Here is an 18144-nt window from a genome sequence, read left to right as displayed (position 1 = left end):
CTTGACTGGAGTTCATATGTTTACATGTGTCTGCAAGTATGTGCACCCTACCCCCCAGTTTGAATGTACACATGTTTGCAGACAGAACGCTCGCTTTGTCGTATAAATCAACAAGCTGTTTTATATATATATATATATATATATATATATATATATATATATGCACACACACTATGGGATGGAAAACAAAAACATTTTTAATTCGGTTTGCTTACTTGCTGGGGGTGAACATTCTTGTACAATATGATGCAAAATGCATTCATCCCATATGTTTTGCTAAATATCAAATGTGTACGGCACTGTGTTGTCCCTGAAACACTATGCCAAACCAGTTTAAATGGAGGTGGTGTTTCTCATGAAACCATTTGTAATCACCTTGGGAACGATTACAGCATTATACATATTTTGTCTTTAGCAGTGCTGAGTTTTGTCTTTAGAGTGAATGTATGTCCAAACATAATCTTAACAAATGTACAGAAAATGGTCTGCCCGGCCTTTCTGGGTGGTGTGTCTGTAAGGTTTTATTGTCTGGTTGCACCAATTCAGCCCTGAAACATGTCAAGCTTGTGCAGAATGCAGCTCATACGGCTCTCAGCAGTGGCTGCCTGAGCCATCACAGGTTATACACTGGTGGCTGAGGATTGTATGGGAGCTGGATGGAGCCTCAAACCAAGCCTTTATCCTAGTTTTTTTTAAACAGAGACTACATTTACTCCGTGTTGATTATTTTTATAGTCCCTAACCTCACCTTCTCAGTTTCTTTTTCCCTGAGGCTCCAGCCGCCCCCTCGCCCTGAGTTTTCAGACCGCTCCAGCCCTGTTCCTTGCCCCATGGCCATGGACCACTGCAGCCCTGTTCCTCCCCTGGTTCATGCCCATGCCTTGGAGGCAGCCTGGAGCTCCAGATGTCTCACCCTGCCCCTCTAAACTGCACTATACTGAACTATACAATTTGGATTGGACTGTTATAATACATATATATGTGCCATCTTCCTGAAGTTCATTGTTTCGATCTCAACCCCTAAGTGCACTGAGAGACTTGGCATGACATCACCTAGGGTTGAGTGAATAGGGGACAGCAGAGTGATGCTTTGGAGCCCTAAATTTTAATCAGTCAGGTACTGCCACCCTCACCTTTAGCAGGGAGTGTTTCATGTAAATTCCAGAAGGTATGTGACTCACAAGCAAGATATTTGGGAATTACCAATATGAAGATAGTTATGAAAGTGCAGGTGAATAAGCACACATGCTAAAGAACAAACCTCACACACCTAATAAAAATGCAGCACATGCACTGTATTGTCAGCTATGTGAGTGAATGACTGATTAGCAGATACATAAAGTGCGGCATGTGGGATGTCTGTGGTGATCCCTGTTCTCTGTATTTGTATAGCATTTTCTAAGAAAAAGGTGTTTTACAAACAATGCCACGCCTAGTTCAGTACACATGCACAGACACCTTGTAGGGAATTTTAAAGTTTGGTTTTGTATCTAAAGCCGCGTTTCCACCGCAGGAACTATACCCCGGAACTAGGAACCTTTTGAGGAACTCAGTGCGTTTCCACCGCAGGAACTAGGGTCTAAATGTAGTTCTGGGGGCTTTGTTTTACCCCCCAAAACGTTCCTGCTCGGGGGGTAGTACTTTCCGAAAGTACAGGAACCTTTTGGGAGGAGCTTGCAGCGCTGAACATTTCTGATTGGTCGAGTACTCGTAGCATTTGTGTTGTATTTATTTTCCGCCATTACCCGCCATGTTTGAAAATATGCAGCGGCAAACCAATTTATTTTCATAATAACTTCAAATCAGACTTGTATGTTATGCGGCGCAGTAGCCTACTTTTGGTTATAGCCTGTCAACGTCTTGGAATTATAACGTGTGCTCTTCTGTTCTTTTCTTGCTTTAGTATTCGTTTTATAAAATGGTAAACATTCGTGCTGGGACAGCATATTACGTAGGCTACCAAAACATTCAAACGGATTAATTCGGTTGCTGAATATTTTCTTCCGGATTTTCTTTGTTAGCCCGTTGTAATTGACTCAAAACGTTTGATACAGTTATGTGAGGTATGCGGTAGTTCTGCATAATTAACATTGGTGATACAGTACAAGCAAACTGGCAATCACCTTCCGCACTTTTTATCCGGGTAAAATAACAGGTTAATTCTAGTAATCTTCCCTTCAGCTTTTTCAGACTGCCGTAATTTTACTCAATTTTACTGCCATTTTTCAATTCCACGAAAAGACCAGGAAGACTATGGACTCATTTATGGTGCATGGTTCGCATCTGGAGGGCACACTTCGCTGCTCGGCTAGCAGTAACTTCGAAGGAAAGCAAACGGTGGCTGTACCACTACTAAAATTTACATTTTCACGCAAGTCCGAGTTTTCGTTCTATTCTTGTCATTTTGCGATTAGCCTATATGGAATTGACGACGAGAAAGTAATAAAACAGCAAATTGTTTACAACGTGTGCATGTTTTCTGCTGTTAATGAATGTGTTTGAAAGGATATATGAAAATCAATAAATACAAAAGTAACCATATATAGTCATTGTTGGTAACCCGTTGTATATAAGTGGAATAAACCCCTCCGGGCTGTCCCGGTTATTAGAAAATAATGTAGGCTACTTCGGTGGTAGTATGGGGTTACGGAAGAAATCATATGACAGATGGACCGACGACAACGTCAGTGGGCTAATTTGCCTAATCTTCGCGGTACTTTAGACCCCGGTGGAAACGCAGACAACCATTGGCTGAAGGAACCTTTTAGTTCCTGGTAAAGTAGTTCCTGGGACTGAAAGTTCCGGGTAATTTTGGTGGAAACGCGGCTAAAGATGCAGTCTGAGCTAGATATGGTCCCTGCCAGTAGTATTTTCCATTATTACCATTCAACCTCCTGTGCAGTAGGTGGCAGTAATACGCGGTAATGGAGTTGATTTTCCTTAAAATAATTTGCTGAAACTGACCAGTTAACGCCAAGCAATGGTTACTATGGCAGCTCTATGGAAACCTAGGGACGCCAGATAGCAGGAAGTGACTAAAATAGCGCGACTTCAGCGTTGTGCGCGGCGGTTGGGATTTTCCAGTTTTTAAAGAGGATTAACTTTCTTGTTACTGAACCCAAGACGCTCGAGGATAACAAAGGACACAGTATCGTTGTTTTCGCCGTATTTCTCATGGCTGTTTATGAAGTTTATGCCCACCCTGCGCTGCTCAGATATAAAACCAGCATTTGCACGAAAGCCACTCTGTTTGTCATCATTGTACTGTGTCTTACCTACATACCGCCTTTGCTTGTAGCATACAGGAGCCAAGGTAACAGTAGTGCAACGATGCCATGCCAAAACTGCACAGGATTATCAAAAATAATTAGTACTCGGTGTTATCTTACTCCGCTCACGTTTGCTGGTTGCTAACTAACTCTAACTGCAAGCGTTGTCTGTTGTGGAAACTTGAATACCACTGAAATGTCGATCATTCGCACTGACATATGACAAAATATTTGGTGTGATGTCAATTGTTTGTCAGAGACGATCAAATGTCAGGGGAAATGGCTCATGTCACGCCAATTGTGGTAACAATACATTTGATACACATTAGCATTTATTATCCACAACCTTCACAGCACATCAAGGGTAATGCCATTTATAATTACTACTGTGAAGAAATTATACCCAGCAGGCTGCTTCACAGTGGTGTGCTCGCAGGTTTCTGGCTGAAGCGGAGCACGTACGAGGAGCAGCCGACTGTCCGGTTCCAGTACCAGATTCTGCTGATCGCTGCGACAAGCACCGGCGGAGACTATGTGGCTTGGAGCACCTTCCCGAACTTCAACAACTTGCAGGGCAGTAATCTGCGAATCCCATTCGTATCGGTGAGTTTTCGGTGATGCTTCGCTGGTCCCCACTTTTAAACCAAAGTTTGCGTATGAGCCCACGTGGTGTCGGTGTCCTGCAGGTTCGCGAGGAGGACCGAAATCAGGACGGGAAGTTGGACCGTCTGAAACTTCGCCTGGAGCTTCCGCTGAGACCCGACGAGCAAGTTTATAGCGTGCAGCTCTTGCTCACGTTTTCTTATCAGTTATTCGTAAGTAACTTTATAGGCCGGTGGTTCTCAAACTCGGTCCTAGGGGACCAGTGTGTATGCTAGTTTTCATTCCAACCTCAGCTGCAATCTCAGAATTTTAACAAGCTGTTTGTTTTTCTCAATTAGGTGCTTTCATGTTTTACAGAATCTCATGGCACACTGCTCTGAAAAGCATAAAAAATAAACACCCTGCAGCCCCCCTCCACACACGCACGCACGTAGGCCTAAATGTTCTTTTGGGGTTTTAATTAAGCGATATGCATTTTAATTACATTTATTTTGGCTTTTGTGAATGGGATTTGTTCATTTACGTTTTTTTAATTCATTTGAACATTAAAATTTTTTTAAAGGATTTTTCACACGGCACACCTGACCTCGCCTGACGGCACACCAGAGTGCCGCGGCACACCGGTTGGGAAACGCTGTTTTAGAGCTGGGGTCCCCAGTCTTATCCAGAAAGGGCCAGTGTGGGTGCACACATCTGATTCTAATAAAGAAGGTGTTTGGTAAAGACTCTAGCAGTTGATTAGTAGAATCAGGACGCATTGGGCCTCATTTGCAAAACGTGTATGATTGTCAACTGTGCCAGAACGTTTCCATGAACATTTTGGCATTCATCATTATTTTCTTATCTGTATTTTTTTATGGCTGTTTCTTTTGCTAATCACATGAACAGGATTGTGCATAAGATTTACAAACAGCATTCATCATCCCATGCACCTGGGATATGCACAAAAACAAAGGTCTGCACCTGCGTCATGAATCCCATATTGGTTTTTCGTCTGAACATTTTTAAGAATAAAAGTAAGAGTAATTTAAGAAATGTTTTGTGAAGGAGGCCCATTAAGCGCATTCATACCATATACAAATTATACGCTCCACACACTCTTTACACACGTTCATATTTTACGTACCCACTGCACACTTGACAAACATGTTACACACATAATACCTTATATGCTGATAGCACACTTCACACACGTTATCTATCGACTCAGCATGTACATACACTGCAACACTGCACGCAAACTGTACACGTGTGCTACGCACAGATTGCAAACAGGCTACATAGAAAATACGCACACATTATAGACACACACACTCATACAAACACATGCTAGCCAACAGAAATGTATCTTTTAGTTCTAACCAACCTGTGGCAACATGTATTCATATTCTCTATGTTAATTACATAAACAGAAGAAAGTGTTTTTACGAGCAATATGAACACAGAGATGCATGTTTAATAGATTACTCAAAGTTCCCCTCTCTCTCCCTCTTCCTCTCTCCCCTTCCCCCTCTTTCCCACCAACCCTCCTTCCCTCTCCCTCTCCCCCATTCCACCGCTATCCCCCCCCTCCCCCAATCCTCCCTGCCCTCTCTGTAGAGGATGTCCACAGTGCTGATGCAGACCCTGCTGTACGTGCAGCAGTCCTCCCCTGTCCCCGGCTCTCAGCTCTACATAAACGGAGACCTGCGCCTGCAGCAGAGGGCCCCGCTCGCCCACCGCGGTGTGGACGCCGCCTACAACGTGAGGACCCGGCGCGCGCGTTCGCTTCGGCGCCTGTCTGCGTGTGACTCCCGCAGGCGCGCTCTGTGTCAGTCAGTGACCCTGAAACTCCTCCTCACAGGTGTCCGTCATCGATGGGAACAGCCCCTTTGCCAGCTCCTACGACCTGGTCAGCATCATGGAGTCCTACCAGGAGAGAAACCGTAAGAGACGCGCAATCCAGCCAATGAAAAATCATCATCCCTCTGCTCAGTTGTAAGGCTGATGCCAAAACAGTCCCAGCTAACGCAAAAAGGTTCTCACAATGTTGCTGCAATGTAGTGCCAATGTTGTAACATCGACAAAACATTCCTGTAGCATTGTGAGAACATTTTGCGTTAGCGGCAGTGACACCACTAGATATTCTTTTAGTAGGTGCCATAAAAAGCCATCTTCAAGGCAACCTTTCAGCAACTGAGAAAAAAACAGTTTCGTTATTACACTACATTAGTTAGATTACATAGGGTTTTCTAACGGTTTTGTAACATTTATTAGTGACAGAAGAATGAAACACTGACAGTGCACTAAAGGTTTATGCAAGCTCTACATTTATGTACCAGTCTTAAAAATTACAGAGACTAGGTTGGAGAGACTAGGTTTTTTTCATGATGTTGACAATATTCATCTAAGTTGTTGACTATAATTCTGGGGTTTGTGTTCTTTAAGTCTCTGTGCTGCAGAGATGAGACATATGCACTGGAACATGTTTTTCTGATTTTGAATGCCTGAGTGGCTGGCAATTTGTGAAATTAGGTAGGAGGACTGCTGGGGTTATGCAGTCGTATCAAATGCGCATGCAATTGGCCTGATCTATTTCGGCAGGTCTAGTCTGTCATTGGTGCTGCTCAGCAGAATGAAAGACTATAAATGCACCTTGAACAGTCTTTTCCATTTTAATTGCCTGTAGTTAAATGGTGCACAGTACTGTCGCCCCAATTATGGATTGACTGCCTTTATAAACAGAGCTTAATGATTAATCCTGTAATTCAGTATTTTATTTTAAATTACTGATAGCCACAGAATGTCATTACCTCTTGTGATTAAGAAGATATATAGGGGAGAACCAGTGGAATTGTCACAATTTTCACGTTTTACTGAATTACTTTAAAGCAATGCAATCAAAAGCTGTGGAATTACGCTACAGAGAGCATACTCGTCTGCTACAGTAAATCACATTAAGCTTGAGGTGATCACAAATGGTGAGTGTACAGTTTAAACAAATGTTAACGTAGCCTGATGCTGCAACTGCAAAGTTTGTGCGGGACATAACGAAAGAAGTAACTGTGCATGGGTGTTTATACCAGCAACCAGTTAGGAAGGTCATGTTTTTTTCCTGTTTATTGCCAGAAACGGTACATATGCAGGATTGGATCAGTTGTGGTTTCCTCATGTTTTAAATACACTTACTTTCTTTACGTAGTCAGGTCAATAGGGAAGAGTAAAGAAACCTATTTCAGCCACTCGTGATTTTCTGTAGGCTTTAACGTCATTTCTTGGCCAGTTACTAATCATGTGTGAGGTGGAAACCAGGTTTTACCTCTTCTATACTCTTTTATATGTATGTTCTATTTACCTTCTATATGTAGATGTGGCAGCTACGCTGCATGGGGATAGACTTGCAGCTTTGTTGCTTAGCAGTGTCTATGAGTAAGTAATAAATGTCAAACCTGTGCTGATTTTGACCCAGGAGATAAATAATCGAAATAGGCGTATTTAAAACATGGCGAAACCACCACTCATCCAATCCCGCTCAGTTAAGTTAAGCCGTGCCATTTTTGTGGACTTTCATTTTTATTTCTTTCATTTGAGCAACACCGAGTCAGTCCTTTTGGTTTTATTTTGTTTAATATAAAGTTAAAGATACTGTGGTCATTATTTCTTAGTTATCGAGTATTTAAGCTATTTAGTTACAGGTTTGAAGGGAAATTAAAACGGACCCATAATAAACGTTTAGGCAACGTTCTAATTCTGACTGGAGCTAATCAGAACAAATTCAAACAGATTTTTCTTTTTATGAGATTCGTTCTAACTCAATTTTTGAAAAAGAGTGACAGGGCAACTCCATACCTCCCGCAAAAGAACGTCTTGTGAGAAACATCTGGTTCGTATATCATTATCCTCGTCTTCCATTGCAGGCTGCGGAAACTGGCAGCGCGCCCTGCGCAATCCACACATCTTATATGGGAATGAAAAGAGGTCATTTGATTGGCTATTAACAAATGCAGCTACACCACACCCACTTATATTCTGCTCACCTCATGTGACTCCGCCTGTGTGACTGCGCAACATGGATTCCAGAAAGTAGAGCCGTCTGTGTTTTTTTTTTTTTACACGGGAATATGCTCTCACCTCATCTCCTCAGAGGGATGGGAAAAACAGATGCAATTTCAGCTCTAGGCTGTCGTCATGGCGACAGACGCTTAGCAGTGAGGGCCTTTATCTAGGCCTGTGATGTGTTAATCAGAACGCTCAGATGTCTGCGGAAGTGGAGCCCTTGAGCCCGGTCAGCACAGGTTAGTCCATGTCGGCGAGAGCGGAGTGTGCCAGCGTTATTCAGACATCAAAAGTCGATCAAAGAGCGAGACGGCACGAGGAAGAGCGAAATAAATTAAATGAGAGAGGCAGCAGACTCCCATGATTGTGGACTTTTCTGCCTCTCTCGTTTAATTTATTTCACTCTTTTCCTCGTGCCGTCTCGATCAAAGAGGGGCAAAGTCCACAATCATGGGAGTCTGCTGGTCCTTCCACAGAGACCCTGTCTCGTGTGGCCATTTCCCCAAAATCGTTTTGCAGAAGCAGAAAATCTCGGTTTCTGTTCACGCTGGAGCCTCGTATGGGTTTAGTGCCTATAAACACAGAGCAGGCATCAGGTTTAATCACACTCAAGTGTCTTTGCTCATACAGGATTGACCGCATAGGTGCTTAACCCCTTGGAACTCTCCAAGGTTTTTGTGGAATTATTTTCAAAATTATTAGCTAGTGTTCTAGAACTCCATTGCATTCAGTTGCCAGTAGTGATCATTAAGTCGGCATTAGAATGTGATGTGATGTTAAGAACGTTCTAGTCACGTTTGTGTTCTTACATCGGAAAGGGTTAAAAAGACTCCACTGGAGAAATGCGTTAACTAAAAATGCTGAGAACGTACATAAATTGAGAATTGCTTTCATCCGGTTCCCACTTCAAAATTGACCGACTTTTATTGTAATTCACATTTCAAAATGTGAAAGCCTTTGATTACAAGAACAGTGGAGCAGATTGCATTTTTATAGTTACAAAGTCCCCTTTTTGAAGGGGGTTGACTGTTTTTAGTGTCCGGGGTGTGGTTTTAACAGTCTTGTTCCCGCATTTCTATAGCGCAGATGGCAGTTGCCAGCCCATCTCTTCATTGTGCTTATACCTCAATATAAACAGTACTTTGAAATACATTAAGTGCCATTTATCTCCAAATAATTAATACAGGCCAGAATTAGTTACCACTGAATTAACATCCACGAGTGCTTATTAAGTTGCGGTGTTACTTATGTACCGCAGCTAGTACGACTGTGGTGTAGCAGCAAGCCTTCTACAGAGCTGAACCGAGAGAGAACTCGATTTGGATGAGAGAGAAAGCTGCAGAAAATTGGGGCAAACCAAATGAAAACGCTCAATGCTTGAAGAGCTGTAGACTTACAGATAATGAGCACTCCACAAGAGAGATGCGCTAGAAAGATGATGAGCAACTCAGCAGACGACAGACTGGCTCACAGAAACGAGCGCGAGCATGGAGGCAGCACTCGGCCCCTAACAGAAAACAACTTAAAACAGCAGGAGGAAAACTTTGATGAATGACTCGGGGGAGGCGGGGCGCAGGGGGGGTGTCCACGGGCGCGGGCAGTGGCCTGCGCCGAAAGGTCAGCTCCGAGTCCCGTTCCTCACCTCAGGTGAGAGTTACGAGCCTGTCGGGGAGCGATCACGCCCTGGGGAGGGAGGCCGCCCAGCACGGAGCTCGCTGCCTGCCAAAAGACTGACACAGAGCACAGACGAGGGAGCGCGTGTACCTCAGGGTGGAGCGAATTGTATGGGTAATGAAACTGATCCTGAGATGTGGGAGGATAGTGATCAAGACGCACAATGTAACAACAACATTATGTGATATTCAAGGCAGAGGACAGCGTTGTGTGTAACTGCTGTTTTTCTTTTCCGTTTCCTCAAACTTATACATCAGTATAAGTGCAAAAAATGCTTAACGTATTGGTTGCTGGAGCTGAACTGAGAGAATGGGACAGAACGGAATGTTCTAGAACCAAAACTTGGCAGACTTGGACGTTTGTAATTCGAGGGGTATTGTATGTGCTCTGAATTGAATTTCGCCTCTGACTCCTCCTCCACAGAAGGCACATGGACAGACACACGTGCACACGCACATACATGCCCATGCACACGCAGACACACTGTCAGCAGCTGTAGGACCAAGGAGAGGGAGGCCTTATATAACTTCTTTCAACTCCATTCAGTTCAATCATTTTAGTGCAATTCAAGTCGCTTTGTTGCCACCGCAAATATACATGCATTTTGCTGAAGTGCATTCCCACGGCAAAGATTATTAAACTCCATAATCAATAACTGGACTGAAACAGTGATGAAAAACGACTGAGGAGAGCAATATTTTCTATTTATACTTGATTAGTACAAAGTGTTTCCAATGAACCCTCTTCCCCATTTTGTTAAAGTCTCTTTCTCTGTCTCAGTTATTCTCTGCTGTTATTGGTATATATTTTGAAATATATTTTGTATGATTTGCCTATATGTATGAACATAATTTAAAAGTTAGCAGTTTGGAGAAAAATGTACTTTCAAACCAACGAGCCGTGACTATGGTAACGTAACTGTAATGTTAGCTGTGAAGCAAAGTTAATTGATAGCTATATCTGTGCTGCATCAGTGGAATGGGATAGGTGCGTTCGTCAGAGAGTGACTCACTGGGCCTCGGCCTGTGGCTAGTGGAGGGTGGGGACGTTTGGTTACCTTTTGAGAGGAATTTAGGTCGGTAGACTTTATAGGCTGTTTGGGCTTTGGGGGGAGTTCTGGCAGAAATATTCCAAAGTTGAAATAATGCCAATTTATATAGCAGTGGGCTCTGTAGGTTATTCTCAGATGTGAGTGGGGTGCTCTCAGATTCAGGCACGGGGATCTCAGATTAGCTGCAAGTCTATTAGCAGTTGGATTGTGGGTAATCAAACCGGTGGTGGTGGCCTTGTAGAATCGTCTGACATTTTTACATTTCATCCATAGTCTTTTTGGAATATTCTGCTGTCTGTTGGTTTTTAAACATTGGTCTGGGCGTTGTCGCAATCATGGGGTTATCTTGGGAGAGACAAGCTGTGGTTCGGCATCTTCCTTCATTCATTAATTTTATGACAATCTAGTGTATGTCTGTAACATTCATTGTCTTTTGATTTGACGTTGAATACTATTTGCAACTTCAAAAAATCTCTTCATTTTAATAGGTACTTGTACATGAAAAGGTTGCTCGCTATCAATTGGATGGAAATAGAATATAAAAAAAATAATTACATGTTGAATATGTTTATCTGTTGTTGCCACTTCTGTTCTGCATTCAGAGTACCTAACATAAAACAAGGATGTTGGCTGTTAAAACTTCAGGATTTGGAAAATGACTTTTTGAACATTCATTTTTTTCAACACACACAGTCACATTACCACAGGATACTCATGAAAACGGTTTGAAATCAATTTCTTCATGGAGTCCCAGATATACCAGTGCATAAAACTTAAAAATCCAATAGGTTTCTCTTTGCCGAAGGCCACCCCCTCTAAGAGACAATTCAACAGGTTCTCTACCCTCCACCGTTAAACAAAAACCGTCACTGCTGGCATGGCTTGTATTATGCCATGGGATAATGCTAGTTCTGCGTTCTAAGGGCATGCTCATGTTCTGCAACCCTATCTTTCAGACGCCTGTTTGTGCATCCAGTGTGAAAAGAATTACGTGGGAATGTAAGGCGATACACCGCTCGACATCTTGGCCACAAATCCTTGTTAGTGGTTGGACCTGCCCATGCGGAGCATTATTCTTTAAGTGGTGAGGGACAAAAGACGCAATGTAAAAGTTAGTTGTGGTTAGTGGATTCTCTAAATAAACTGGTATGAAGGTTATTGCCATCCCCTTTGAAAATAGTCAAGTCTAAGTAGTTAACGTACTCATTAGTATATTTAATAGAAAGTTTCATATTTCTATTGGTGCTATTTAAATAGTCATGACATCATCAGATGTTTCAGAACAGAGATATCGTCAATAAATCTGCAGTGTGAATTAATGTCATCCTAATGCTCATTTCAGAGTTGAACACACATTCAGGCTCCCAGAAGCCCAGGGATAAACAAGCATACTCTGGGGAGGAAATGACTCGCGTGCTCATTTGCTTTCAGTACATTGCTCAAACTGCCTATCCAGGAAAAGACAGACATCAGAATTAAGCAACGACTTGGAAGGATTTGTGACCAGGTTTCTGACTTTGATAAACCGTTTATATCAATGAAGATAGAAGAGTGTCAGCTATCTAGTTTTTATATTATGAACTTTGAGCAACAAACGATATAATCTGATCTGGTGAACGTACCCTATATGAGCATAGGAGTGGTGTTTGTTTTGTCTCTATTCCCCCCCCCCCCCACAAACATCAAAGGCAACATCCACAAGGAAATTAAGCCATGTTGGCTCTTTTTCTTTATTGGTGGAGATAGCCCATTGATGGGAAGCATTAATGCAGAGATGGTCTTGGCACAAGGGGAACCGTCACTTTTGCCCTGATAGATGGCAGGCACCATCACCACTCTTCTCTGTAATCACCTTGCCTGAGGTCTGCATGATTTCTGCTGTGTTTGCAGTTTATATGACCGATGAATTTACACACCAAGGTTCAATAGAGTGTCACTGATAAATAAATAAATAACTCATCTCATCAGTGAGACTAGTGCAGTCCAACCAGCAACATCCAATGCTCTGTCTAGTATTTTTCTCTGCCTTCTGATTGGCCGACTGCGTTCTTTTAATGGTGTAATGGTGGCTGTGCTAGGAGTGGTAGCAGAGACGCTCTGAATTGAAGGTCACTTTTTTTGGAACAAATACACCATTCAGTCACAAGAATTTGAATCTTTCATTTTTATTTTTCATAAATATGGAATCTGAGGGGTTCTTCAGCCGAAAGGGTTAATGGTTCTTAAACATGGCTCACGGAAAAACACTGCCGCTGAAGTTCTTTTATCTGAGAACTTTGACGTGACGCAGCTGTGAAATAGTAGAGCGGTTCTCGGGGGTTCAGACCCTTCCCAGACATGACACGCAGGGCCCTTGGACGCAGGCCAGGGGAAATGCTCTGCTAAACTTTACATTTTAAGTACATTCGCGTTTTAAGTCTTGGGGTCCTATTTTGAGGACGTGAATGCAGTTGGGAAATGCACTAGTGCATGCGACGGAGTGTGGCACAGTGGGTAAGGAACTGCGCTTGTAACCGAAAGGTCGCAGGTTAATTCCAAGTAAGGAACTGCACGTTAGTCCCTTGAAGCAAGGTACTTACCTGCATTGCTTCATTTATCCAGTTATAAATGGATCTGAAGTGCTAGTAAAGTTGGTTAATGCTCTGGATAAACGTCGCTGAAATCCTGTAATGTAATGTAATGTAATAAAGAGAAGAGTTCCCAGATAAGCACTGGGAACACTATACTTGCCCAATAAGCACTGGTAATTTAACAGTCTTGGGGTCCTATTTTGAGGACGTGAATGCAGTTGGGAAATGCACTAGTGCATGCGACGGGGGATAAAGAGAAGAGTTCCCAGATAAGCACTGGGAACACTATACTTGCCCAATAAGCACTGGTAATTTAACAGTCTTGGGGTCCTATTTTGAGGACGTGAATGCAGTTGGGAAATGCACTAGTGCATACAACGGGGGATAAAAAGAAGAGTTCCCAGATAAACACTATACTTGCCCAATAAGCACTGGTAATTTAACAGGGCTTGTGTTTGTGGTGCAAGATGCAAGTGGGATTGCCACATTTATGATGTGCTGAAGGTGTGGCTGGATTAGCTAAGCAGGGCCGTATTTCCTTAAAATGAACGTGTCTTTGAATGTGTACCATTAGGTTTGTGTGAAGTGCAGAAATTCTGAGCTCCGACGTGTTAAAAAAAAATCTCAACCCAGCGTCCCCCTATGAAGTGTATTAACGGTGGACGTATGCAGTTATGCTAAAACCGCTTTGTTCGTGGCAGATTGCTGCATTGTGAGTTTTTGCCAGTCCACGCTCTCAAACAAATGCATTACTAAACAAAATGAGCACAAGAATTGAATGTTTAGCACAAGAATCGAACGTTTAGCACAACTGTCATGGTTAGCTACCTGTGCCATTCCAATACTCTGCCAATACTTTGGTAATCAATTTTGTTACCCAGCCATGGAGTTTTCTTTGCTGTTCATCTTTTCTTTAATAAAGAATGCCCCCCCCCCCCCCCCAATTTTTCCTCCCTAATCATATTTATTGATTCAGGAGAGTGCAGACATGCGTGTGCTCTCCCCCCGAGCATGTGAATGTTAGCTGCTGCACTTACAAAGAGAGAGGCAAAGACCTCATTGTGTTATAAAGAATAGAAATCTTACTGTGTAGGCAAAGGTAATATAAAACCCCATAATCTGTATAATTGTAATTTTATGCAGCGTCACTATGTGAGTCTCAGTAACCAGGAGATCCTTTGTGTGGTCTGTATTCATAGCATTTGGCAGTTTGTTTCCCATCTTAGGACCCTAGGCTAAAGAATGTGTCCATTTCTGAATGAAGCCTTTAGTTGCTCCAAAAAAGAAAACACAAACTCTTTGTGTGGAGGTTCTTCCTGTGGATCAGCTTTATGACTTGATAGTTAACATCTCGCTTCAGATTAGCAGCTGGTTAAATCAACTGGCCCATTGACTGACCCCGAGGGCACCAAATGCTCAGGACAGATTCAGGTTGGGATTTAAGTTGACTGGAAGAGTAATGGGATCCAGAAAAACTGATGCAAGCGTTCAGCATGAGGGCCCAGAGCTTGCAAATCCAGGGGTTCCTGGAGTTCTGTGCATAGATGAGAAACTGGAAAAGAACTGGATGAAACCCCTAAAGTCTCTTCCTTTTTTTTTTCTTTTTTTTTTGTTAAAACGTTTTTACAGGATTTTTAAAGAAGGTTCATAATTGTGGGGGATGGTCGTCTTTGCCTTATTCTCTATGGGAGAATGAAGTCCCATTAAAATTATAGGCCAGTGGCTGTACTATGTGTAGACTACAAAATTCAGCTTCGTACGGGTTCCTACTGCGCAGCCCTGTCCCCTGCTGTTCAGAGCTCCGCCCCCAGCTGGGACACATCTGGATGAATAGGCAGAATGTTCCGTTATGTTTAAAAAGTTTTGTCAAGAGAGCGGGAATTTCTCACGGAAAGGTCTGCCATGTTTTTGCAGTACTCCTCAGGAGATGTTTTGTGGTCATGTCAGGCAAGGGGGGAAAAACTGCTGGAAAATCAGAGAGGAAATGGGTCTGTGAAGCCCTAAAGTCACCCAGTTTCTGTATCGCTGAATGGCATGGTTCAGCAAAGGTCATTACACGACAAAATGGATGAAAGCACAGAATTCACCGGCCTTGTTGTTTTAGTAACAAAAAAAGCCTCCCACCTCCAGGCTAAGACCTGGTTTTACACAGAGGGTGGAACAGATTACTTGGTCATGCAGTAGAAGCTGACACCCTTTGGGTATTCAAGTCCAGGCTTGACACAAGTCTGGACTTGATACTCTTAAGTTTGTAGGGAAATGGCAGGTTTGGGTGGGCTTGAACCACCTGTTCTCATTATTTTGTATTCTTATATTCTTTTTATGCCCTTTGTTCTCTTGCGTTAAACAATCAAGTTCGTACAGTGGTCTACAAGTGAGCAAATAACATCTAAACTCCTGTAGATGGTAGCGCGTGGGATATATGCGTGACCATAATCCTAAAGACTACAATTCTCTTTCTGTATCCCCCCCTTTCTCTCTCTCTCTCTCTCTTTCTTTCTTCTTCTCTCTCAGTAACTACAGTTCTGACCAGTCCAGGCCCAGTGTGGACTGTGGGTCGAGCAGCAGGTGCCCCGTTCCAAATCAATGCTGTGATCCGCTACCCTGTGGAGGTCATCAGATATCCTTTACAGCCGTGTGTGTCTCTGTCTGTGTGAGTGTATTAGGGTGTATGTGTGTGTGCGAGTATATGTGGATGTGTTTCAAGTCAAACCTTCAGTAGATTAGGCCTTATATTAGATTTTATTCAACCAGCCAACTGGATAACTTCTCCATTGACTACAGAGGGTTACAAAATTAATCAAACAAGGAATTTCTCAATAAGCACGACATGAATAATTATTAACCAAGCTGCAGTTAAATAGTTGCAGAATTATTTTTACACCTGTACCATTCCATTTCTTGGAAGTAGCATCGTTTCCTTTCATTTAAAAATGCAATTCATACTTATAGTGCAGTCTGTAATATTTGGACAGTGAGACCATTTTTGTTGTTTTGGTGCTGTATTCCGCACGCTGAACTTCAAATGACACAGTGAATATGAGGTTAAAGTGCAGAATGTCAGCTTTAATTTGAGGGTATTTGCTTCCACATTGGGTGATCCATGTAGGAATTACAGCCTTTTTATACATTACATTACATTCATTTGGCAGACACTTTTATCCAAAGCAACGTACAAAAAAGTGCATTTCATGGTCGTAGACAACTGCTGAACACGGGTTCAGTAAGGTACAAATACATAGTCCCCGCATTTTAGGGTACCATAAGTAAGTGGACAAATTAACATAAGCATAAAGTCATCACTTTTTTAGTATTTTGGTTTCAAATCCATTGCATTCAATGACTTCCTGAAGTCTGCTACCTATAGACATCACCAGATGTTGGGTATCTTCCCTGGCGATGCTCTGCCAGGCCCGTACTGCATCCATCTTCAGTTCCTGTTTGTTTCAGGGGCTTTTTGCCTTCAGTCCTGTCTTCAGTGTGTGAAATGCATGTTCAGTCAGATTCATGTCAGGCGATTCACTTGGCCAGCCAATGACGTTCCACCTGGGCTCATCCAATACAGTGGTCTTCTGTGGGTTACCAGATCTTTTGCCATTACTGAGCTCACCAATGCGTTCTTGCTTCTACCACACAGACAGCTTGTGGAACTCTGAGAGAACACACATGCCCACTTTGGAGGGAGGGACAGGGTCTCTCACTCCTGCATGAGAGACCAAATGGGGAAATCTGTGTTGTTGGGGGATTTACATCTGCGTCTTATTTTTCCCCCTTGCAGGCGTTATACAAGTTTTTGTGTTCAGGTTTCCTTTTCTCCAGTACTGGGGCCACTGTCATATATGGCTGCATGCGTTCTCCTCCTTAGCAGAGTCGAGCCAGTGACGAAGGAACTGATGTGCTAATTTATGGATGCTGAATGAAAGTGGTATGAGCATGCGTGTGTGCATCTTTTTTTTTTTTGAATATATATATTTTTGGGCTTTTTCAGCTTTATCTGATAGAACAGTGTAGAGAGACAGGAAGAATTAGGAGGAGAGAGAGGGAGAGACGTGCGACAAAGGTCGGCGGTCGGATTCGAACCGCTGACGTCGCGGCTCGCATTGAGCATGTGGATAGCGCTAGCGGCCCGTGTGTGTGTATGTGTATGTGTGTGTGTCTGTATGCGTGTGTGTGCATGTCTGTGTTTGCATGTGTGTGTGCGTGAGCACGGGCACTTGTACCTGTGCATCTGTGTAGATGTACTGAATCTGTTCATTTTGAGTATGACTGTCTCCTTTGTATATCCCATATCTCTGTCTTTCTTGTTTAATTTTTTATTTTTTACCCTTGACTTGGTGCTTACCTACCAACCCGGCTTCTGGGAGATGGTGAAGTTTGCCTGGATTCAGTACGTCAGCGTGCTCCTCATCTTCCTCTGGGTCTTCGACCGGGTCCAAACCTTCGTCTTTCAGAACCAGGTCCTACCAACTGTGCCCATCCCCCTCTGCAAACAGCACCCGTACTAGTCCAGCCCACTCCAGGTCTGGTCCAATTCGTTTGTGGGCCTGACGTGTTCAGCCTATACTCCACACTGCAGGGATGCTTCCGTTTACACACACACACACACACACACACAAACGGATGTACTGCAGGCTTACGGGGACCTCAGCTGAATACCCTGGCATGAGTCATATCCTGACTGTTCCCTCTCGCCTGTGAGCTGCACTGCTGTCTGATGATCACTGTAAAAACCAAAAAAAAATGTAAATCGCTGTAAATATTCTTTTTGCATTTCTCTTTTTTAAAATAAGTTTTGGTGAACATAATGTGTTTATTAAACACAAGGCTTGTGCTTTTGACCTTGTGAATGAGTTTCTTTGGCAGTAGCGTATACGGTGTAGGGGGCAGTGTTGTGGTGTGTGGAGCAATGATTAGGACCAAGGCCAGGTGACTATATGGGGAA

At 43.0% G+C, this 18144-nt stretch overlaps 1 protein-coding gene across 2 annotated transcripts; it reads left to right on the top strand.

Moving 5' to 3' along the window:
* The first annotated feature begins 2956 nt into the window (after positions 1-2956).
* Positions 2957-18040, top strand: tmem231 (transmembrane protein 231). 2 transcript variants are annotated; one of them, XM_064313247.1, is made up of 7 exons: positions 2957-3313; positions 3706-3872; positions 3956-4084; positions 5472-5615; positions 5716-5797; positions 15717-15822; positions 17545-18040. In XM_064313247.1, exons 1-7 carry the CDS (start codon positions 3175-3177, stop codon positions 17705-17707), a joined length of 930 nt encoding a protein of 309 aa, XP_064169317.1. In that variant the 5' UTR covers positions 2957-3174; the 3' UTR covers positions 17708-18040. The 2 variants fall into 2 exon arrangements, with proteins under 2 accessions (XP_064169317.1, XP_064169318.1); XM_064313248.1 differs by lacking the exon at positions 2957-3313 and adding an exon at positions 3388-3633.
* The last annotated feature ends 104 nt before the right edge of the window (positions 18041-18144 follow it).

This window comes from Anguilla rostrata, chromosome 16 (assembly GCF_018555375.3).
Source record: "Anguilla rostrata isolate EN2019 chromosome 16, ASM1855537v3, whole genome shotgun sequence".
NCBI lineage: Eukaryota > Metazoa > Chordata > Actinopteri > Anguilliformes > Anguillidae > Anguilla > Anguilla rostrata.
This window is presented reverse-complemented; position numbering and strand designations above follow the sequence as displayed.

Bases quoted from the DNA above. Each gene is read 5' to 3' on its own strand.
- tmem231 (XM_064313247.1), top strand. From the start codon at position 3,175: ATGGCTGTTTATGAAGTTTATGCCCACCCTGCGCTGCTCAGATATAAA. The intron at 3,314-3,705 runs GTAACAGTAGTG...GTGTGCTCGCAG, and splicing joins TGTAGCATACAGGAGCCAAG to GTTTCTGGCTGAAGCGGAGC. The intron at 4,085-5,471 runs GTAAGTAACTTT...CCCTCTCTGTAG, and splicing joins CGTTTTCTTATCAGTTATTC to AGGATGTCCACAGTGCTGAT.